The following is a 24,842-nucleotide window of genomic DNA, read 5'->3' on the forward strand; positions in this document are numbered from 1 at the left end:
TTTTATTTCATAAATTTGACGATCAACATTTCGATTGACCAACACGCGAAGCTAAACTATGTCTTAGGTAATATACAGGTAACATCCTGTGTATATAGGTAGGTATACACAAGCCAGCTTGGTTCCCTCGGGGCTTCACAGCCGTTTCAATTAAGCTCCACCCCACACCAAACTTACCTGAGGAAAACCGACCGGTTGAAAACCTCGGCCTTTAAGTGCTGGTCACTAATGACCACTTTTAGGTCTACTTATTCAGTGTCTGTAAACTGCAATTCAAATAAGGCTCACTGAAATATCATGAAATGGAATAGTTTTTCTAAATATAAAAAAAGAACGAGGGCGCATTTGATTGGCATTCGGCAGAAATTTGGGCGGACTTCAAAGGTGAAAATTTCATTGATATGTCATATGAAAATTAGCATTCTCTTCATGAATCGAGTTTATATGAAATATATTTGGAGATAACGAACAGTAATCAAGCTCAAAAGTCCATTGCAACAATACAAATCGGGAACAAAGCAAACACAGACCTCTTAAAACATCAGAGGTGGGATCAGAAGGAGTAAGCACCCCCTTTCGACCAGGCACACCTGTCGTGTGCTCCTTGTCATGATCGGGCAAACTGAAAATCAATAGACAATTCAGTGTGTAAATAATGGCCTAACAATTAGCATGAAAGAGTCAGTCATAACACGATTTACTGATAGATTGTATTTTTTGACAAGGCCATTTAATCGACTAGAGAACTTGCAAAATGATGACTTCAAACGAGATTGTTGATATTCTTGTTTCATCAACTTGTTTGTCAATAGATTGCCTCGTTTTAGAAATTGTTCGTACGTAGAACATGCACTTGCGTATCGAATCAACTGGGAGACACAAACTCCATATGCAGGTGATAAGAGTATATTGCTACATAAGGGAATTTGACGAAAGAAATGTTAAAGTCATCACGTTTATCGTGCAGTTTTGTTGTAAGGTTACCATTCACGTCTTTTTCTAGTAAAATATCAAAATATGAAACAGATGTGTCAGAGTCTGTGGTATCTTTTATTTTAAATTTACACGGAGTCGAGAAACGAATGTAAGTAACTATTGTTAATTGACAATACGTCGTCGATATATCTAAATGTCGAGTTGAAGGCAATTGAAAGTGGTTTCTTTTTATTCTCATGAATACTATTTGAATAAAGTCAGCTTCAAATGAATACAAAATTAGGTCTGCTAATAACAAGGCTGAATTTGTACCCATGGGAATTCCGACAGATTGTTGGAAGACCTGATCTCCAAAAACTACATAAATATTCTCAATCAGAAACTCCAGCATCTTTTTAATATCAATTTCAGAGTACTTGTGTGTACAATCAGAATGTTTTTAACAAAAAAAATTGCAAATGACCAATGACAAGGTAAGTAAATTTACGAGTTTTATTTTATTGAAAAAGCAGCTGTCTATGATGTCAAAAAGCTTGGGTTTTAATTTATGGTGGGGATTGGTTGTATAAAGTGTTGAAAAGTCGTACATTTTAATGTTATTTGTTTTGGTAAAATTTTGTGATTTCAAATTTTCTAAAAGTTCCTTGGAGTTTTTAAGTATACACATCTGATTAACCCTACTTCTCGAATATATTTTCTATATATATATATATATATATATATATATATATATATATATATATATATATATATATATATATATATATATATATATATATATATATATATATATATATATATATATATATATATATAAAGTAGTACTACATTTAACCAGATTACTATTCTGTGTTATACATAGCGAGCTGCGACAGAAGATATGACAGAGCATTCAAGATTAATCTTAAATAAACTATAATATTAGTTATGACTAACAATCGAGTTTTTAAAAATAAAGAAAGCAATGAATCAATAACACTTTAGTTGAATGATAATTAAAACTATGCCATTGAAGATTATCTTACTGTATCTTCCAATTTGTGCAGAGGCTGTGGAAGGAGAGTGAATCATTCCATGGAAAGTAAACATAGAACTTTCCTCAAAGTTGTTTCTGTATGTTTCAAAGTACTCGTCTTCACTGTCGAAATAATCAGTTGCATCAGTTTCAGAATCATATAGATTGAATTCCGTGTTCGAGAAATTCTGTTTACCTGGGTTTTCAGAGTGAGAAAAGGAAGATGTTTTGTCTTTCTCTTCTATCTCTTTTTTGTTTGTTCTTTTCTCTATTTCTTTTTTTCTATTTATTTTCAGCGTCTTCGAAATCAAATTCGTCTGAGTGAGTATTAAATGATCCATGACTGATTTCAATCTTGGAAGTCAAATCAGTTTCTTCTGAATTTCCAAAGCAAATGGAGCTCGATTGTACGTCCACATTATTTGGAATGATGGACGTGGAGTTTTCTTCGGCAACTTTATTTGAGAGGGTCATCTTCATCGGATCCTGATAGTTCTGTTCTTTGTTTGGGAAGGTAATATTGCTTCCCTGCGAATTTTCTTCTCGTCCATTTATAATAAACTCATTTTGAATTTCTTTTTCACATTCTTCAGGTCTATCATTGGACCAGATTCCTCGAAAATATTTTTTAGTTTCCCTCCTGTTCGATGACTAGAATATTAAATTGCGACATGTTTTATTGTGTCTTTGCAGAATCACAATTATTACATATATAATAGTGAGGGAAGCAATATGAAGCAATTAGTTCCTAGAAAATGAAGTTGTTTTTTTTTTTTTTTTTTTTTTTTTTTTTTTTTTTTTTTTACAAAAGGTTAATCATTGAAAATTGTCTTTGATGAATTTATTTCAAATTAATACTTTTTTTTTTTTTTAGAATTTCGTCCTTGTTTTTCGGTAGGATTTGCATAAATTCAACAGGTGTCTGAAAATGAATATCACGTTTCCTTACATGGTGACAAAAGCAAGGAAGTTCAAATTTTCCATATTCAATCATTTCAGGATATTCTCAAATATTTTTAGAACATTTTCGTTCGTCCTAATAATCTGGTAGATATTACAAGCTTTAAACTTGGGAAGATAATGATAAACATCTTTCCGTTGGAAAAATATACATTTTCAAAGAAAATGTAATAAATGTTTAGAGGCGCTATACACTGAGTAATAGCTTTTTATGTGCATCAAGAACCCCAATTGTCTCTACTTTAAATTTGTTAGTCTTAAAAGAATCAGTAAAAAAAGACTACCCTGTTATGTCTTTTTTAGTCGACATATACTACATGCCTTTAATAACGAATAGTCAGAGTAGCAGGTCGAATAGACAAAGAAGGAATAAAAAAATTGAAATGTTTTTGCTTGATGTTGTTGAGAAAGTTATTTTCTTGTTATGTACATGTACATCAGTTTAAAGCGCGTTGTTCTTGTTGGATCAACTGCATTTTGCAGGCAGTGATAAGATTCTTTTTTTAATTTCAATTTCGGCCAAAAGGGACTCGTACTTTTGAAAAAAAGAAGATGTTAGCTAATGCGAATTGCCATTAAAATCCTCTTGCATTTTTGAAAGCATTTTTAACAGCAGTTTTAAAATTTCAAGAAAAAGAGAGAAATGAAAGGATGGAGTCCTGTCCGCTATTTAACAAATTCGGATCGATCGAGACACGAATATGTATTTAGGGTACTTTATCCTTAACCTGAACGTATTATAATAGAACATGTGATAGAAAATGTGAAACTAGCAAAATATTGATGTCATAACGAAACTTGCAACTTGCAAACTTGCAATTTTTACAATTTAAAAAAAGAAATTTCAATTAAAAAATAACTTAAGTTTAATGAATTGAACTGGAAATTCCTGAAATTCGATGACAACGACTTTCTTCATAACATCACGTCAAACATATGTGTTAGTAAACATGGACACGATACTGTCTGTCTGTGTGTCCATCCATAACCAATTTTCGTCTCAGTTTTCTCAGGAATTACTCATCGCAGATGCTTGAAATTTTAGCACAGTCTTTGTTTAGGCAAACCATATGGTGGAATTTATTTCTGAACAAATCCAATATCAACTTCCTGTATATTTGTGTGTCTGTCTGTACGCAATTTTCTCAGCAACTACTCATCGCAGATGCTTGAAAATTTAGCACACTTTCTGTGTAGGCATGTCATATGGTAAGATTCATGAGATTGTATATTCACATCAGAGCGGGGGTACTACTTGTGAGCATTGTCTCACAGACTTCTTGTTGTTAATGCTCACTTTTACAGGGTGTGATTAATTTATTTACTCTGCATGCATCACTGAGCACGGACTGACAATACTGGTGAATTAGTTTTACTTTCTCCATTTCTACTCTGAATTTTCTGGATTATAGTTTTAATGTTTTTCATTAATACACAATTTTGAACTGAAAGGCGTCGTTGCCGATGGAAACTGTATGTTTCGTGCTGTCGCTGATCATTTGCTCATTAATGGATGCCTTGGACATTCAGCAGAGTCTCTCGACACGCTTCAATACAGTAAGTTTTGGTATAAATTAAAACAAAAACTAATGAGGCCACCATTCCATTTAGAATTCAAAAGAGGAAAGTATTTGCGGTATCAAATAGCTACTCATCAATGGCATGTATTTTTTAAACCATGTACATATGCTCATATCTAGTAAAAGGATTATTTAAAAAAATGTTCTATTAGATTGATTGATTGATTGTATATTGTTTTACGTCCCATTCGAGAATTTTTCACTCATATAGAGACGTCACCATATACCGGTGAAGGGCTTCAAATTTTGACCTTTACTCGGCACTCAGGGCCATTGAGCAGTGAGGGATCTTTATCGTGCCAACGCCTGCCATCACACGGGGCCTCGGTTTTTAAGGTCTCATCCGAAGGACCCGCAACTTTCACTTCAAAGTGCCGAGCGCATGGCGAAGGAACAGTTGCTACCTATTTTTATCGACTTAGGTCTGTCGCGGCCGAGATTCGAACTCACGACCTCCCGATCACGGAGCGAGCGCTCTACCGACTGAGCTACCGTGAACGGTCTGTTCTATTAGAAGATGCATGTTCATATCTATGGTTAGTTTACTTTCAGGGTGTCAAGTTCAAGTTGTTTTTGATACTTGATTATTATTATGTATCTGAGACAGTTTCCTTTCAATGAATACAAAGGCCATCCCTCTTCCTGTTTATCAGAGGAAACATGGGAAGAATATCTGATGAGATTGTCGAGGTCTGGTGAATGGAACGACTGCATTATTTTATACGCTGTAGCTGATGTGATATTCCTTAAAATAGTCGTCATTAACGTCTACCAAGATGTCATTTGCCGGATAAAATCAACGAAAAAATAAATAAGCATGATCAGAAATATCTGACAATCTTACTTGGGCACCCCGGGAGTTTCATTAACGAGTTTGCGTCCAAACAATTGCAGAGGCATAGTGATATTGCTTAGTAGTGTTCTGCTCTGTTAAACAATTGAATTTGATATTAATCATTTTCATATTAATTGTAGACATTTACATTGCTTTTATTTATTTTAGAAGCTTTGATACTAAGGATCCTAGCTTGGTCTAAAGACAGTTCCCAAGTCAGAAATTAATATCTTTAATAAAAAAATCTAAAGGCATGGGCGACAAAAAAATCATACACGAAACCACATTGAACGAATGTTGCTGGGTTTGCTTTACATAGCATACGTGAAAAAAAAATGGGGAGGAAACAAAGGAGAGATCTAGAAAAGCAATGATAGCAGCAAAAGTACAGTAACCTTCCAATCAAACTGTTTAGACGATCTGTATTTAGAAGAAAGTAAAGGTATAAAGCATTATTCAATAAATTAAATAAGAATATCATGGATTCTCAGGTCCTGAGAAAACAATTCGGAATTTTATACGCTATTCAAACTGATTTACCTTTATAATGTAAATGAATCGAACAAAGTTACGTTCTTAACAAATTTCTAGTATATATATTTTTATTTATGCCTCCTTATTCCATATCTACACAAACTAAAATATTTTGATATATGAATATCTTACTTCAAAGTCTCCCCGACGTCTATTAGAGATTAGAACGCACATCGATCCTCTCACAGGAATTCCGTTTTTACACATTTATCATTTAATATTTATTAGATTGATGAGAATTAGGCCTTTCTGATTGATTGAAAAAAAGATACCTGCATCAATAAAATTTTCACAAGTTAGACCGTGTAGAGACGAATAATAACCCCACAGAAAAAAAGCCGTAGACATCTTTCAAATTTAGATGCAAAAATTAAGTTTAAATGAAGTATGAAAATCCCTGACTGTGAAGTTAATTGTATGTATGGACTTTGTTACTCGTGTGACCGTCAAGACTTAATTGTGAATCTCTTGTTTGTTGAATTACATGTCAATACAATGCGCTTTTTATTTTTGGAACGAACAATACAATTCGAATAATCTCGTTTGAAACGACGCATACAGTGATTTCAATGACAGATGTATCTTTTACTGTGTAATTTCAAATCTCAACATTTAGATATAGAACTCAAAAACATACATGACATTTTTCTGTATTTCAATATCCAATAGGTACCATTTCGGGAAATAATTATATCTCTTGTGGACTATAAAGTTCAAACAATACATGCATGTGTAAGTATGTGAGCAAACGATTTCGTTTCTACTTACAAATTCATACAAATTTAAAACAAACAGCTGACCCTTATTCAGAGGGATATACTGAATGATAATTTCACTAATTCATCATCTCTGTGTGTCAATATTTATGCTTATCTTGCAATTAAACAGGTACCTTTTTTTCTCTCAGTTTGTTTACACGCTTCTATACGCAAGGACTTCCGCTATTTTGAGTATGTGGGTTAGCTACGGTGAAATGCTTCAACAATGCATTCACCACTTAAAAAGTTGTTAATCACAAGTGAAAGATATTTATTTTTTTCTTTACATTCAATGTGATGATCAGTATATACAACCTGGAAATTTTGAACATTTTGAAACCAAATAAATTGTATTCAGTTTTGCCTAAATGTAACGATAATTTATTATCTACAAGCCAGTGCGAAGTCTGATCTAAAACTTTACTGAGCTTTTCTGATATAAAATCTGGATCTTTATGTGCAAAAAAATAACACTGTCATCAAAATAAGTTTACAGTCTGCATAAACACTAATTAAAATGTCAATGACGTATATAAAAAATAAAAGAGGACCTAGAATGTTGCCCTAGGCTACACCATTTGTGATACATGTAATGCCAGCATCTCATGAAATTCCATTATTGCGAACATACTTTTTTCTTTCAGACAAATATGAAAAAAAAATCCCGGTTGAACAGCAATTGCTTTGATTTTTTTTAATTTTTTTTTTTATTATTATTTTTTTTTTTATATACAAAGTATAACATGGTTTACTTAGTCAAATGCCTTTTGCTGATCAAGCATAACCATTAGAGTATATAAACCCTTTGCAGTATTATCTTTAATTAAATTTAATAAATGTATCAAACAAGTTTCATCGGAGTAATTTCTTCTAAAACAAGATTGAAACTCATATAAAATATCACTACAATCTAAAAATTTTGCAAGTTGCATATGAACAGATCTCTCTTAAATTTTTGAAACAAAGCTGAGAATCTGGTTTATAATGGCCTGCTTATAGTGAACTGTTCTTTTTATATATAGGTTTAACGCTTGCTTATTTCATATCTTCAGGAAAAATAGAAGAAAAAATAAATAAAATTATAATATATGTTATAGGAATTTTAAGAAAATTTTTGCTCCAGCACTTATGATCCTGAAAGGAATATCATCAAGACCCGTACTTTTAGATGGGTTAAGTTTTAGAAGCTTCGCGTACAAAACTTTCAGTAACCGTTTTCAGAGTAAAAAGACTATCATTTTCGGAATGAAATGATTTAAAACGTAAACTATCCACACTAGAATATTTAAAGATTTAGGGAGTTTAGATTACAAGTGAAGCTGCAATATTTACAAAAATCAGATTTTGGCTCGGGACAAATTTCACAATCAACTTTTAACGAGGTTCGCTCCTGAGCTTTTGAGCAGATTTATATCTTAACCTATATTTCAAAAATTCTGCATAAAGTTTTAATTCTATCGATAATTTTGGATTCTACAATTCTAATTAAACTATATTCAGTTAAAACTCAATGATTAAATTCCATACCAAAAGCATAAAGTGAGGAACTATATTGTGTGGCGGAAGGTTTTTTTTTTTTTTAGAAGGAAATGATCATTTTTTTCTCTTTCGAAGTATTTAAAGTTTGTTTAGTTTGGATTCCTATTTTTACATGCAGTCTGCACACAGAGTTATTTTGTGCAGTGAACTGTTTTATACTGGTCCTAAATTAAGTATTAAATAAACTGTCATGAATTCTATCATCATATTTGATAAATGTAGCAAACATATTGTGAAAATCAAAAAAAAAATTCCCTATTTTAAGCTTAAAATTAGCACTATTTTAGTAAAATCTAAAAATTAACATCACAGACTCCCACTTTTTATTTTCTTTTCTGAATATATAAGATACTTTTAACCATTCTTCTTAAATTCAGTAAAATGTCTTTACTTTCAAATGATATTTTTGCTTGTTAAATTTTTTATACCAGAAAAATGAAATTTTTTGAGTACAAAAAGGTTAAATAATTGAACATGCGGAGTAATTTGATTTTTTTTTCTTTGTCACAAATTTTAATGTGTCTATTCAAGATGAAATAAGACTGTGTTTGTTCCCATAATTTATTTGAATAAAAAATATTGGAGGAAAAAGCTTTAAAAATTGATTTATGTGTAAGACGTATTTACAGTGCAAAAAGGTCAAACTTAATGCTCTGTAGCACCAAAAGAATCGCATTGACCCCCATTTTTTGTTTTGATTTTTAATAAAGCTATGTGTATAAATTCTGAAAATATACTTGATAAAAAATTCCCATTACTTTTGATGGCAGGATCCAACCTCCTTAAAGAGACGTCCCTACTGTCCTGACGTTTATTTTTAAAAGCAAGGTCTTTTTGGACCCTTCCACAGTTTTTTTCGGTTGGTCTTATTTTCTTCAATATAACTAGAAAATATTCTGTTCTTTGCAACTCATTTCTGATTCTGTAGTAGCTTTGTAAAATTCTCCCTGTTTTGATTTTCTATATGTATATAATAATGAACCTCTTTCTTAAATCTTTTCGAGGATGGATGATGTTATCCACGGTTCAGTTTATTGTTTTAGTCTAACTTCTTGGACATGTGCTACTTAATTTCATCAGAAACTGTTTTAAAAGTTTGTTGAAAAGCCCTCTATGCTTGATTGACACATGTAGAAAAAACTTGAGGTCCAGTCTGCTACCAGTAATTTGCTTAGGAAAAGTTTAGGGTTATAATTCTTTAACGTACGTATAGTAATAGATTGATGTGATTTAAAGTAACCTTTCAAGATCCTACTTGAACAGAATATAGCACAGTGATGCTATTCTTATTAGAAATTTAAAAATCTATGTTACAATTGCCTAGAATGTAGATCGGGAGGCCCAGGTTCGATTCTCGAAGATGTAAACATAGGTAGTGACTGTTCCTTCGCCAAGCACCCGGCACTAGAGGTGAAAGTCAAGGGTCTTTCGGATGAGACCTAAAAACCGGGGTCATGTGTTATGGTAGGCGTTGACACGATAAAGAACCCTCGATGCTCAATGGCCCTGAGTGCCGAGTATATGTCTAAATTTGAAGCCCTTCACCGGCATACGGTGACGTCTCTATATGAGTGAAAAATTCTCGAATGGGACGTTAAACAGCATACAATCAATCAATCAATCCTTAAATAAGATTTCACGGTCACTTAATAGCATTTGAAGGCTTTTCACAAAGTACTCCATAAAATAAGTCTGGCAAGGTGGTCTTTAGCACAAACCAATCTGAATTGGTTTGTTCTTTGGTAAAAATAGATTTACCCAGTTTGTCTCTTGGTCCTTGCTATTGTTGATATGATATTTACAAACACAATTGAATTAATTATCAATGCAAAATTTATTTACACATATTTCAAGAAGAAAGGAATTTAAAAGGAAAAACTGCTTCTTTGTTAAATCTTAAGAATGAAAGTTGATTTTCCAAATTTATCAATCGAGTGTCGAGATACACGTAAATTTATGAAAATTGACAACAATTTTCGAAATTCTTATCGTTTACCTATTTAAAAAGACACATTCATAGTTTCATATGAACGATAATATTTTGATGTTTGAAATACTATCACATATTTTATCAACAAGTTATTATTTCATTAAAAAATCAAACAAGCTATTCAGTCACTTTAGTTCCAGTCACTAAGAGGAAGCGTTTGAGAATACCATGGTAAGCGAAAAAAATGTCTTTTCCTTCGAATTCCACTGTACATAAACTTTAATTACATACGCTACCATATGTTTATCATTGCGAACGTTTACCTACACGCCATACTGGCGTACATCTGTCTATGATAGTTCAATATCTATTTTTTCAATTTTGATGACCCTTTGTACACTTCACCTACAAATGAAAAAAGAGTACACGGGATCAAAATACAATTTTTAAATCATATTTCGAGGATTCACAAAAGTAAGCTGCCGTTTCTACATACCTGTCCCCAAGAAACTATCAAAATACTGTTCATATTCCCTTTGTTTACTAGGACGTCGCAAGTATCCGTACATATGACTTACGACTCCACTCATTTCTGGGAATTCTTTGCATAATTCTTCTATTGCAGGCATATACATATCGAGCGGTTGATATTTGCTTTCCATTTTTGAGATGCAGAAAGTATGCAAGTAGCAATCTCTTAATTTTTCTTTAAGCCTTTTCGTATTTTTTGACTTCTGAGATTGAATATCCTTTTTTAAAGCTTCGTCGTCAATTTCAATATCAATCATAGTTCCGTCTAGAATAGCTCTATCGAAACACTGAATTGCTTCCGAAATTCCTAGCTCTGCTAAGTAACTGTTTAATCTCCTAACCTCAGTTTTACTAAATTTGTAAAAGAATTCGCCAACTGATTCGAAACTAGACGTTTTCTCCATTGGTATATGCAGGTTGGCAATATGGTAATTTACCTCCCATGGTAATATATCTTTTACAAAAAGACCATCTGTGTTCATGACGGAATTCAGGATGTTCATGCCATATTTGTTTTCAAATTTTTTGGCCAAAATGGTCTTAGTGGCTTCCTGTTGAATTTCGCCGAGAGCACTACAGAAAAATTCTGCAAAATTGAAATTCAAATCGTTAGGTTTGGCATATATAGAGCACAAATGTACCTCATAGGTATCAAGGAGAAGATAAAAAGCTGCTTCGTAATATCCCTGTCTGGTTAAAAATTTTATTGTCCTGATTGTTCCAGGAACGAAGACATCATGATAAGTTGACAGTATGTCTCTATTTGATGCAAATCTTCTACAATCTTGTAAAATAAACCTTGATAGGTTTGCTCCGTATGTGTATCCATAATTTTCAGCAAGATATTGTATAGTCTGTACTGGAAACACACGTATAGCCTCTATTTGAATAAGTATGGCTTCAAGATCTACTTCCGTGTAGTTCTCAATCAAATTGCATGACTGAATGAAATAATGAGGCAGATTCTTTTTTCTTAGACAAGTTGACAAAAATGCAATAGCGTAAAGAATACACCCACTGAAGTTCGTCTCCCATGCTTTAACAGGAATCTGCTCGCAGCAGTTGAAAAATATTGCCTTAGTATGCTTCAATTTTAATCCACGTCCAAAATGACATGTGCTGTGTTCTATAAGTATTTGTAATACATCAAATCCGCGCAATTGCTTTTCCGTAAGACCACATTCAAAGATAACTACTTCAGAGCTGGAGAAGTTGAATTTCCACTCGATTTCCGGATTACAGCTTTTTGGGTGATGTTTTGGAATTATGGTACATCCTGCATTATGAATAGCAGCTATCACATTGTGTGACGGCCACTGGAATTTCCTTCGTCTATTTCGCCACTCTTCTACAGCGGGAGGTAACTCACCACTAGAGAACCCCGTAAAACATCTTTCTGACCTCTCTGGTAAAGACATCTCATCAGGGGCATCTAATCTTTTTAAAAAAACACTGTCTTCATTTCGATACAAACTCTTTTCTGGGAATGTATGCAACGAAGATAAAATTTTTAATCGTAGGTAACCGGGATGTGTGTCCTTTGTATCGAATAAAATTGCTGATGTAAGCGGTCTTAAGGCAACGACAGTAGCATCTTTTTTTACCTTGTTTCGTAATGTATATCCTCGAGTAATATCCTTTAAGAATACATATGTTCCCGTTGCGAATGATCCTATATACTGAAACATTATTCCGTCCTTTTGTATTGGCGGAAGTGCATAAGAATTAACGAGATTCATCATAGGAGGAATCAAATGTTTAATGAGATACGTTAAATGTTGAAGTGGAAGTCCTGTTCGTGTATCAATGTAAAATGGATCCTCTACAAGACGATGCAGTGATTCTAAACAATGTTAAAGATTGCATTAACATTCTTGGAATTCAAAATCGGTTTTTTGACATGCTCTCCTTAATTTAATATTATTCAATTAGATAAGAAGGGAAACATCTTATTTTACTCATGAAATAGCAATTGTTTTCAATAATTTAAAATTATACCTTCATTTTCTTCCATATCAAGGTCTTTCAAACCATAAACTGGACATACTGTGTATCCGAAATTTTTAAGGTCCGAGTGTTTCCGATCACCTTTCATCTCTGTTCGGAGCCCACAGTTTGATTTTATTCTGTGGAAGTCTTTTAAACCGTTTCTCTCGTTACTTTGGATACTTTCAATTTGTCTAGTGAGTAGTTGTTGTCTGAACATCAGTGCTTCTATAATGAAATGTATAATTAAAACAAAATCAGATCTTGGATGCAAAAAAAGACGTCGCACAGTTTTTATATATGCCTCTCTTGTTGTAAATATAACGCATATTTTTCAACAAAAGCACGAAATGTTGCATGGTTTGTTTCATTTACATTATGTACACCTTTCTTGATGGACAAATACAATACTAAAATCTTACTAGTTATTAAGCTTACGCCAAAAAATATGATACCGAGAATTTTTATTTATAATAGGCTTTTTAAAATAGCAGATCTTAACTGTATTGCCACTCTTTCTCCCAGTTTTCAGGTCTTAAGCTAAGATAGTGAAATTCTCCAAAATGACCGAGATAAACTGTTATATTGCCATCAGACGGGTTTCTGCAAAGAACTTCTGTGCGTCTGATGTCATCCCTATATACATTAAAGACTACAGCATGTAGACCCAAGGCATCCACAGCAGCCTTAAGGATGACGTGATCACACCATTCCGTATTTTGCTCCATTCGAAACAAGTATTGTTCCCAGTTCTCGGTGAAAAGGAAGGACTCCGTGTGCGAACCATCTTCTTGATATGGATTTTCCCGAAGAAACCTGCAAATTTTAAAAATCTTGTGAGAATTTAAAAGCTTAAAAAACTAATCTTCTCAATCCGTATTGATGATTTTTTTTATATATAAAGGTGAATTTTTACGTAGAAGGTATTTTGCTATGTAGACTTTTTTCAATGAAAAGCTTCGTATAGCGTACTTTAAAGCGTTTTTCCGCAGTGAATCAGGGGAGTTGCCAAAGATTCCATTAACAGCAAGCTGATCATCGATGGCTCTAAAAAGACAGTTTCCATCTGCCATAACGTCATGGACAGTAAATCCATTGGCTTTTGCAAATTTCTGCAAGGAATTCACAAATACTGGCATGTTATTGTATTGTGATACTCCTTTACCTGTTTAAAAAAAATAGAAAATTGAAGAAAAAAAAACCTACGTAAGCATTTTACATGTTTAAATGCACCAAAAATATACCAAATGTTTGAATTTCTCGCAGCTCTTTATCGTCATATTTTTATTAAAGTCTCTGTGGCCTCATTGTGACGTCACTTTAGCGCGAGTTTCTCCGTGTATATTTCTAAGCGTGAGTATACACAAAAATGGTTTTCAAATCAATTTCACAGTTGGCTTAGCAGAAAGCACAGCAAATGTAAATATTCTAAATTGTTCAAATAATGACCCCGGGGTAAAGTGGAGACACAACAGGAGATGAAATTTTTACATTGAAATATATTAGAAAAATCTTTTAGTGATGCTCATGCCAAATCGTTGGAAATCCGAAATATTTTAATTAAAAAAAACTTTGAAGAGCTGAAAAAGTGGGGCCAAAGACAGGAGCCAAATACGTCGAAGGATCAGAGCTATGCATGAGGGAGATAATCCTTAATTTGAAAAAAATTTCTAAATTTTACCACAGCAATTAAATAAATATATATCCGTATTTTCAAGCTAGTACCGAAGTACTTAGCTACTGGGCTGTAGAGACCCTCGGGGACTAACTTCTACAAAACGTAATAGTGTATGGGTTTTGATAAAAATATTTTGAACAGTTTCTTTGATATAAGCTAAACACAGTGTGATGAAATGATGGACTGAAGATGGACATTACAAACACTTTATTCTGGCCACATTCATTGCGGGCATAAAAAAGAATAAAGATTGATTGATTGAAAGTTGCTTTACGTCTCGTTCGAGAATTTTTCACTCATACAGAGATGTCACCATATACCGGTGAAGGGCTTCAAAATATAGACGTTTATTCGGCACTTAGGGCCATTGAGCAGTGAGGGATCTTTAACGTTCCAACGCCTGTCGTGACACGGGCCTCCGTTTTTAAGGTCTAATCCGAAGGACCCGCAACTTTCACTTCCGATCCGAGCGCTTGGCGAAGGGACAGTTGCTACCTAATTTTTATCGACTTAGATCAGTTCCGGCTGGGGCTCGAACCCACGACCTCCCGATCACGGAGCGAGCGCTACATACCGATTTAGCTATCGTGACGGTAAAAAGAATAAAGAGCTATAACACATTAGTTGAATAATAGATGATACTATATCATTGAAGATAATCTTACTATATCTCCCACTTTCCGGAGGTGTTGTGGAAGGAGAGTGAATCATTCCATGGAAAGCAAATATACTATCGCTCTTAATATTGCTTCTGTATGTTTCAAAATACTCGTCTTCACTATCGAAAAAATCAGTGGCATCAGTTTCAAAATCAAGTTGATTTAAATCCATGTTCGAAAAGGCATGTTTACTTGAGTTTTCAGAGTGAGAAGTTGGATCTTTTTTGTTTTTCTTCTTTTCTATATCTTTTTTGTCAGTTCTCTTTGTTAACTCTTTTTTGTCTTTATTTTCATCGTTTTGGTGTTCTGTCTTTTTAGATGATCCATGATAGTTTTCGTTTTTGAAAGTCATATCGGTTTCCTGTGGATTTTCAGAGCAAATGAAACTTGATTTTTTGCACGTTTTTTCCACGTTTTTTGGTATGATGGAGTCATCCTCAAAGTCGTGAGCAACGTTATTTGAGAGGGTCATCTTCGTCAGATTATAATCATTCGGTATTTCGTTTGGGAAGGTAACACTGCTTCCCTCCAAATTTTCTTCTGGAACATTTATGAATTCATTTTGAACTTCTTCATCACATTCTCCGGGTGTATCATTGGACCAAATTCCCCGAAAATATGTTTTAGTTTCTGTCCTGTCCGATGATTTTTCAAATTCGGATAGAACACTGAAATGCGACATTTTCTATTGTGTCTATGCAGAGTTACATCCCCATTTCCATAGCAATGCGGAAAGCTATAAATAAAAACAATTAGATCCCGGACAAGGAAGTTTTATATAAAATGATGTTATGTCTAGAGCGGAACTAAAGCCAAATTTAACAGAAAGAACGCATGAATCTATTAAATTTTGAATTTGAATTACCGAGTTTTAAAAACATTTTAAAGCTGTTAGGTAATTTGTTGACCATCCAGGCTCCTTAAGCTAGCTGAATGATAATCCAGAGGGTAATTGAAAGATGACGCAACTCCAATTCTCCACCAACCAATTCCTTGATTCTGCAGCCTGTAATCAATGCATTAGATTTCACAACTGTAAAGATTAACATTAAAATTTGCCTTTTTCGAATTTTTTTTGCATCACTTTTATGAATTCATTGCTTGTCTTTTCGGGAGTATTTTTAAAAAAAATAAATTCAATATATGTATAAACATATACATCACGTACCACTTTCCAACAAGGCGATAAAAGGAAGGAAATTCATTTTTTTTTCAACTGTAATTTACTAGAACATGTTTAGAACAGTTTGTACACCCACATACTTTGAAAGGTAAACCACCAGCTATAACCCTTTTCATTAAATGGTCTGGAATTTTGATGCTTTTGATTGGTCTAGACTCCTTTCCTTAGGTGTATCTCAGAGTAAATTCACCTCAAAATGATGTTCCATGAGTTTTATTTGAGGTTTCCCTCTTGACCAACCATTTACTTACATTTATTTCGACAAATCAAATTGCGCGTTTTAAAGCTTTGTTGTTATGAATGTAAACATGGCAGACGCCAGTACCGAAGAAACTAAACTCGTTTATTAATAATTAGTTGAGTATTTATTGTTTATTATATTGTTTTCCACTTTTAAACAGTTATCATGGCAGACGCCAGTACCGAAGAAACTAAACTCGTTTATTAATAATTAGTTGAGTATTTATTGTTTATTATATTGTTTTCCACTTTTAAACAGTTATCAAGCTATTAAAATATAAGTATTATGTGATGTTACACTACACATTATATTATGCGTATTTACATTTGTTTGGAGACAAGAACTAAAGTGTCAAAAATGTTGTAAAATTCCTGATTTTTTAATAAAACCGTCCTTGGCTTTTGAATTCGATCTACTCTTGACCATTAGACCGAATTCAAAAGTCAATAGTTGTATAAAATATGATACGACATAAATAATCTTAGCATGATAAAATAAAATTTACTAGGAAAATATGGTAAACAGTTGGAAATAGTTATTGAAGGCTTTAGAATCTTAAAATATACCTAATGCACCTTGTAACTTAAGTTTCGTAGAGAAAAAGACGCATTTAAACATGTCAGAGTAGCAGGTTTAGCAAATCGGAATAAAACATTTAATTCAAATGTTCTCTGTTAGATGTGGAGAAAGTTATATCCTCATAACCTACATTAATTTAAAGCACATTCTTCCCCTTGAGACTTCTGTATGTTAACAATTCTTCTTTCTTTTTTTTCATAATGGTGGTAAATTTTAAGCGGGTATTAATGCGAAGCAACTTGTTACATTTTCTCCTGCAAACTTAGTAGTGTCATGTTGTTTGAATTTACTGACACCCGATAATTTCAAAATTTACAACATGACAGTAGCAAAACTCTTGTGTGTTGAACAGAGCTTTCAAGAATTTAGAGAAAAAAATCGGAAATCTTAATAGGGTGTAATTTTCTCATCTGTAAAAAAAATGAGACGCAATTATTTTATATTCTCTTTCTGAACACTGTAGATTCCTTTTTTTCGCGAGTACTTATTTTCGCGAAATGGCTCTTTGATGTCAAATCGCGAGAACAATAATTCACGAGTGGACGGTTGATCAAGAGATTTTACATTGAATTCAGCACCCATAAATATAAACGCGAGTAATTTTATTTCGTGAGTGGTGCTTCTCGCGTAATTACGCGATGATTAATTCCTCGCGTATGTTTAGGAATCTACAGTATGTTAGCTCAACCATCACATGGTTATAGAACTATGTTTTTCTTTTCAAACCTACTTGTATATAATTTCTACATATAATTGGAAATATCGATCTAATACAAATACGTACTATGTTTTGACTTAGATGGTTGAGAAATAAAATACCACTAAATTCCTTACATATGAAAGTATAATGAAAAGTATAATGTTAAAAATCTATATCTTGATTATTTTTTCTTAATATCATCGCGAAATTCTGCATAATGTTTCGTTAGAAATTAAAAGTTAATGTAATAGTATCATGTACATTTATAAGTTCATTTTTATTCTGAAGACTGTATTTTTTTTAAAATGAAGTATTTGTAAAATAAGTAGGATAGAAATTTTTAATTGTTAAAGAACAAAAAAGTTTGAATTTCATTTTAATATTAGTTTATCTATAATTGTTTCTTTGGGGGATGCTGAAAGGAATATTTATTATATTTTTGTTAAATTGCGTCCTAAGTACTTAATTCTACTGATGGGTTCGTAACAATACAGTTATTCTCTGTTGTGTTTCTAAAAATTTAAACAAAAAAAAGACCCCCTAAAAAAATCCTTCCATTTCAAAACAAACACTGAAAAGCTTGCAAACTCTAAACATTCTTATGAGTCATTAAGAGACAATTTGACTTGAAATTTTGGATATAGTTGACGGCGATATTTTTTTGTTCAATTGAGTTGTAACTGAAATACTCTCTAGAGCATAAAATAAAAGGACAAGAATGAAAAGTCTTTATCATAAAGTTAAAGGAGGGTTATACAGTTAAGGCTTAAGTGCCGGCGGGTATGTATAAAACAGCAGTGGAAGAAAAAGGACACCTCTTATTACAACTGACAGGTTTCGAGGAAAGTATGTTGCTTCATCTTAGACCCTTCTCTGTTCCTTCGTCGGTCTGTCTAAAAGATTCACAAGGACATTTAGATTTAAAATAGTAGAGCAAAAGCATTAAATGATTGAATTTACAACACAAACGCAAATCTCTCTCTCTCTCTCTCTCTCTCTCTATATATATATATATATGTATGTATGTATGTATGTATGTATGTATGTATGTATGTATGTATAATGAATCATCTTTTTTCTAAACAAAAAGGGATTGTTAACATATTGCCTTTTTTTAATACCAGTGTTATTTCCTGGATTAGTACTACAAATAAAGAATTCCGTCCGTAGATCAAAATTGAAATTTCAATAATTTTTATAAACTTGTGAATAGTTTGGATATTTTTAGTGCCAAAACGGCCATTCCTTTCTAGAGGCTTTCATTTCTTTACAATATTTATTTTATTACTTTGTTTTCTTTTAAGGCATGTATGATATTTCATCAGAAGAGTAGAAAAATATATCAGTACAAATGTCTTCGAAGAATTTAACACAACTGATTGAGAAAACGATATTTAAAAACTCCCTCTGTGGTATTTGGACCCAAAGAGAATTGTTTGAATGTGATAGCGAAGAAAATGTTTTTGAAGAAATCTTCGATAACCATTTAATTGAAACGTCAAAACACATGGATTGGAACTCAGGAAATATTCCAGTGTATCAAAACAGTATAATTGAGGACAACGACAAAACAGATTATTTTGACAGTGAGGACGAATACTGGGAGAATCATACCTCGACAATGGAGGACAACTTTTATTTAGATGCATATGAAGAAGAATATCTTTCTCCTTCTATGGACACAAGAAATAATGGAAGATTCAGTAAGATTTACTTTCCGTATCATATATGTGATTATTTCATATAATTATATCATATATATGATATATATGATTAAATACAAAATGATCCACATCCATGAAATGAATTCAGTTCAATGATTACTTTATTAACTCTCAGGTCTTTAATTTGGTGATATATAACAACCATTATAAATTATAGGTAAAGGTGTAGAACAATACGTGAACATGCCAGTCTTTCAAAAGTCTTTGAGAAAGTTTGCAGTTGATAACAGTTTTGAGGTAAAAGATGTTGTTTCCGATGGGAACTGTATGTTTCGAGCTATAGCTGATCAGTTGCTAATAAATGGATGCCTTGGGCATACAGCAGAATCTCTCAGACATACAGCAATAGAGTAAGTTTCGTAAAAAATTGAAATTATTAATGAGTATAATTCCATTTAGAATCCCAAAAGGTAGATCTTGACCGTTAAAAATAGGCACTGGTCATTGTCGAGTATTTTCAAAACCTTGCACATTTTACCCGTGGTTAATTAAAAATATTTTATAAAGAAATACATATTAATTTCTATTGTAAATCACTTTTAGCACATTTCTTTTTGCTTAATTTCCTAGATATCTGAGACAGTATCCTTTCCAAGAAGACAAAGGTCATCCTTCTTCATTTTTATCAGAAGAAAAATGGGAAGAATATCTTAAAAGAATGTCGAAGTCTGGTGAATGGAGCGACCACATTATTTTACAGGCTGTAGCTGACTCGCTATTCCTTGAAGTCATCGTCTTCAACGTGTACCATGACGACATATACCGGACCGAAGTCAAAGGAAAAATGAACAAGCATGATCAAAATCGTTTGACAATATTTCTTGGTCACCTTGGAGAGTTCCATTATTTGAGTTTGCGTCCAAAACTATGGCAAAGGCACTGGCCATATAGTAATATTCCTTAGTAGTGTTCTGTTATTCGTAACACAATTGTTTAAAACGATTCTTTAGTATATTTTAAACATTTATCATGTTTTTCCATTTCAGAAGCATTGATACTAAGGATCCTAGCTTGTTCAAAAGGCTTAGATACCAAGACAAAGAAACATCTTATAATAGAAAAGGTTACAAGTAAGTGCGATGAAAGATTCATACCCGAAACAACACTAAACGGTGTTGCTGGTTTTGCAGTTCATAGCATACGTGAAAATGAAACTGGGGAGGAAACTTTGGATGAAAAAAGCAATGAGAGCAGCGGCAAAAGCACAATGAACTTTCGATCATACCATCCAGTCGACCTACAGTTAGAAGAAACTGAAGGTATATGTTTCATAAAAAAATAGCTAAAAGGGTTAGCGTGTGCTTTAATCTAATATAATTTGAACTGACGATTAATAATTCTCTACCAAAAATTGCACAAAATGTTACTTTATAAATTATATCTTTTTGATTTATTAAAACATTCATCTAAAAATATACATCTTAATGCATGTAAACTTTTCTTCAGAGTCGATCCAAGGTCTAATAGAGGATGAAATGCATATCGATCCTCTCACAGGGGTTCCATTAACGCATTTATCGTTCATAATGAAAATTCTCTTACCTAAAACACTAAAAGAGACTTACAACACAGCAGATGGTCGTCTCTTCTGTTTAAGGGACGATCAGAGGATATTTTATCACTTTAGAGGCCCTTGGTGTAATCCATGCTATTTTACATTAAGAGACATAACCAGATCGCAGAAAATGCAATCGTTCTACAATAAACGTTATAGAAAAATGCCAAAAGTTGTTATTATAAGAAGAGACAAAACTATCGGGCATGCAGATCAAGCGTTCGAACAATTTTCATCACATGTGTATGTGGAGTCATCAGACACCCACCCTGGCTACTGCAGACTTAAACTTCCAAAATGTCAAGCAACATGCAAAGAGGATTATATTTTTCAAACTGGTTCAAGTATTTATCTTCAAGCATACGACATTCCAGAAAGTCTTAAATCTCTACCTAATTTTCGTCGATCAGAAATACAGTATGTAGGTATTTGTTGCCCATTTCCGACATGTGAATGGAAAGAGCGGAAAAGAAACTATGATTTTCCGTCTCCTGATCTCGTTTATCGTATTTTACAGAGAGGTTGCACGTTAATTCCGAAACCTCACCCAAAAAGTAAAAATCCTACGATAGAATGGAAATACAATTTTTCCATGGCAAAGTTCATAATCATGGAAAACCTTACGGAGACACAGCAGTATGGGTATTTTATACTGAAGGTGTTACTCGAAAATATTACCTTTCACCTCAATCAATCACTGAAAGTTAAGCATTTAAGAGCCGTCTTTTTACGTTCATGCGAGGAAATGCCTTCTAGCGCTTGGGACACTTGCTTTAGTGGCTGTGTATTGTATGTCATCAGTAAACTGATATCCAACTTGAAAACAAGGTTTCTACCCCATTATTTCATTCCTACTAATAACCTGATTGACTGTTTTTCAGACAACGACATAAACGCTTTGTGTATCTGCATAGAATCGCTTCGTTTATTTCCAGCAAACATAATACAATTTGTTGCTGAAAAACATGGACATATGTATGGAGCAAATTTGGTAAGAATCGTTCTTTCAGATATTCCAACTTTTGTGCAAACTATGAAATTAAGAGCCACCGTTGAAAATACGTTTATTCCAATATCCATACGCACCGCAAAGGTTCTCTCAAGGATGGGACATTATGAAACAGTATCCCAACTCCTAAAAGACACATATGAACTTCTGCTTCTTTTACCAGATTCTGAGGCCAATCCTCCAAACTTTTTAGATTTTATTGAAGGAATAATCGACCAAATTGATCAACGATCATCTCGAATCATACTAGCAAAAGCGTCTGACCGAGAACTTGGAGGTAATTTGGCGGCTAAACAAAAACCAGAGGGTGTTTTACTACTAGAAAACCTCATACCCTGGAGAATAGATGATTTAATCAGTTGGTTACAAATCCCGTGCGACAAAGCTGTAGATTTTACATCAATAGCAAACTTCCTATATGAATACAGTATTGCAGAGTATGACAAAAGAAACGTCACGTTAAGTCTATCTGCTGTCGAATCAGCCATACGCTGTTTAAAGCATGCAGTCGAACAAGACTTTTTAGATGTGAGTACCATCGAAGATGAAGCATTGAAAGCAGAAATTATTTTACAGACTCGTGTACTAAAGGAAAGACTAAATCACTACTACATGCAAATGTTCTTTGCTTCACGATTAGAATTACGCAGATATCCCTTGATGGATTATATGAGTGACATAGAAAAACAATGTGAAGAATTCCCAAACATTTCCGGCATGGCCAGCAAAATGTTTTTTTATCTTAAAATGCCAGAAAAGAAGAAGGAATATGATATGAAATACAGGGCTACCTTTCAGAATTAGGAGATGGGTCAGCTAGAAGGCTAACATAAGTCACATAAATGCATTCATGTCAGTATATTGAGTGATTATCATTATTCGTTGCTTTTTGAAACTTTACTAGTATCTCTTGTATAATTTTCAAAATAAAACATTGTTCTGGGAACACTAGAATGCCTTTCTTGTTAGTCCCCTACCGGTGAAACCGGAGGGGACTATAGGTTTCCTCTGAGTCTGTCCGTCCGTCTGTCCGTCTGTCTGTCTGTCTGTCCCACTTGGTTTTCCGCACTTTTTTCCTAAACGCTTGCAGATATTGAGCTGAATTTTGGTATGTGAGTGAATTATGATGAGTTACAGATCAAGTTTGCATTTCGTTCCGCTTCATTGATTTTTGACGGAATTACGGCCATTTCAATTTTTAAGGGTTTTCCGCAATTTTCTTCTAAACACTTTCAGATATTGAGCTGATTTTTGGTATGTGACTTTACCTTACTTAGTTAAAGATCAAGTTTGCATTTCGTTCCACTTCATTGATTTTTGACAGAATTATGGCATTTTCAATTCTTAACGGGAACCAGATTACACTTGCCGGTAGGGGACTAGTATTGCTAATGCAATACTCTCAGAATGCTTGTTATACAATTGTATTTGAAGATTTTTTAAAAGTTTATTTTAATTAGTTTTAAACTTTAATCAGCATATTAAATAGCTACCATCAGTAACAGTCCGATTTTTAAACTTTTAGACAAATGAAACATTTATAATTTGAAATCAAAATCAGTAATTCGGGTGATCTGTATAAATATTGAAATACTCTATGTAAAATTAATTTTTTTTATAGAATACAAGAGAGGGCATTTTTTTCTTCGACATTAAAATATTCGCGAAAATATCAAAAACCCTAACAAAAAACTAATATAATTTACTATAGTTTATTAACTATAGTAACAAAGTTTTTATCACAGTAAATCAACGTTTTTACTTAAGTAAATCAAAGTATTTTTACTATGGATTTCAGATTGTTATATTTTATGTTCTCAAATTCATACATGCACATTTTTGATATTGATTGGAAATGTTACTTGTATATTCAGATATGATTTTCAAGTTTTCAATCATTATTATCAAATTTAAAAGATTTATTAGCTTCCAATCCCCCGAACCCCAAATCTTGCATAAAGTTTCACAGTAAATCAAAAGTATCAATTTACTACAGATAGCTATAGTAATCTTTAGTTAACTTTAGTAAACTGTAGATAACTACAGTAAACTATAGTCAATTTTTGTTAGGGGTAGTACCTGGTAATCTAGATTGACCCGACTCCTCAATACTTTAGGTAGATGCGGGGCTACATTATAAACTCTTACTTTTTTGTGTCTCTCTTAAAACAAGCATAATTATTCTTATCTTAAGAAACCGTACGTTTGATTAGATTTTAAAGACATGTGAAAGGTGTTGCTTTCTTAAAGAAGGTTCTTTGAAGTATAGTGATGCTTTTTCAAATTAAAACTCCGTATGTTTACAATTAAAAAACTTTGTTATTTTAAAGCTGTGAATATTTTTATGTCCTGTCGAGACAATTGCAAGTTGCACGAGTGATGTCGCTTAGACAATTTATCTACAATGGTGTATTTTGTAGAACATTTGAATCATAAACCTTACACTGGCCGTCTAGGGAAGCATTTCTAAATGAATGCCGTAGACAAATGCTGCAGATGCATCGTGCGATCTTAGTTTTCCACATGAGTACTCGGGTCAGAAACAGACCCGAAACACTGAAGCCGATCTTTTCCCTAAGAATAAGGCCAGTCTGGTATAGATATTGATTTGTGGGTGCATAGATACTTTCGTGTTTTGGATGCTACTTATTTGTCCAAACAATTCTTATATACTTCATTTTAATCGCTACTGCATTTGAAATCTTTAATTTTCCAAGAGCAATTTAAATACCAGAAGAATTTTAAATAAATTCTAAAATAAGAACAATTGCAACAACTGAACCGAAGGCATCTCATTTCTTTCTTATTTGGACGAGCATTCAAAGCAAAACATATTTTAAAAAAATAGCCGTCTGGAATCACCCATAGCAGATAAAAAAAGATAAAGGTAAAAAAAAATAGAAAAAAAAA

The 24,842-nt window shown here is 33.0% G+C and overlaps 3 protein-coding genes across 3 annotated transcripts in view; 2 read left to right on the forward strand and 1 right to left on the reverse strand.

Moving 5' to 3' along the window:
• Positions 1 to 5,553, forward strand: part of LOC133204618 (uncharacterized) — a 37,713-nt gene extending 32,160 nt beyond the window's left edge. Inside the window, exon 4 of the mRNA XM_061340371.1 lies at positions 5,495 to 5,553. Within this exon, the coding sequence (XP_061196355.1) occupies positions 5,495 to 5,553 (59 nt within the window). The remainder of the gene's footprint in view (positions 1 to 5,494) is intronic.
• Positions 5,554 to 10,454: 4,901 nt separating this feature from the next.
• On the reverse strand, positions 10,455 to 15,623 carry LOC133204619 (uncharacterized). Its single transcript, XM_061340372.1, has 6 exons — positions 14,948 to 15,623; positions 13,577 to 13,769; positions 13,107 to 13,420; positions 12,617 to 12,832; positions 10,584 to 12,461; positions 10,455 to 10,492 (listed from the first exon to the last, which is right to left on the reverse strand). Exons 1-6 carry the CDS (start codon positions 15,621 to 15,623, stop codon positions 10,455 to 10,457), a joined length of 3,315 nt encoding a protein of 1,104 aa, XP_061196356.1.
• A 3,372-nt stretch (positions 15,624 to 18,995) lies between these two features.
• On the forward strand, positions 18,996 to 22,736 carry LOC133204620 (uncharacterized). Its single transcript, XM_061340373.1, has 5 exons — positions 18,996 to 19,347; positions 19,526 to 19,718; positions 19,939 to 20,258; positions 20,355 to 20,627; positions 20,815 to 22,736. The coding sequence occupies exons 1-5, from the start codon at positions 18,996 to 18,998 to the stop codon at positions 22,734 to 22,736; spliced, it is 3,060 nt and encodes a 1,019-aa protein (XP_061196357.1).
• The last annotated feature ends 2,106 nt before the right edge of the window (positions 22,737 to 24,842 follow it).

The sequence above is a fragment of the Saccostrea echinata genome, unplaced genomic scaffold (assembly GCF_033153115.1).
Source record: "Saccostrea echinata isolate AGI-Se365-2 ecotype Australia unplaced genomic scaffold, CSIRO_AGI_Sech_v1 ptg000054l, whole genome shotgun sequence".
Lineage (NCBI taxonomy): Eukaryota > Metazoa > Mollusca > Bivalvia > Ostreida > Ostreidae > Saccostrea > Saccostrea echinata.

Excerpts from the sequence above, each read along its gene's own strand:
- LOC133204619 (XM_061340372.1), bottom strand. The coding sequence starts at position 15,623 with ATGTCGCATTTCAGTGTTCTATCCGAATTTGAAAAATCATCGGACAGG. Across the intron at positions 12,833-13,106 it reads GGAGAAAGAGTGGCAATACA|AAGCACTGATGTTCAGACAA; the intron begins GTTAAGATCTGC and ends ATTTCATTATAG. Across the intron at positions 12,462-12,616 it reads TGATATGGAAGAAAATGAAG|AATCACTGCATCGTCTTGTA; the intron begins GTATAATTTTAA and ends AACATTGTTTAG.
- LOC133204620 (XM_061340373.1), top strand. The coding sequence starts at position 18,996 with ATGTCTTCGAAGAATTTAACACAACTGATTGAGAAAACGATATTTAAA. Across the intron at positions 19,719-19,938 it reads CTCAGACATACAGCAATAGA|ATATCTGAGACAGTATCCTT; the intron begins GTAAGTTTCGTA and ends TTAATTTCCTAG. Across the intron at positions 20,628-20,814 it reads ACAGTTAGAAGAAACTGAAG|AGTCGATCCAAGGTCTAATA; the intron begins GTATATGTTTCA and ends ACTTTTCTTCAG.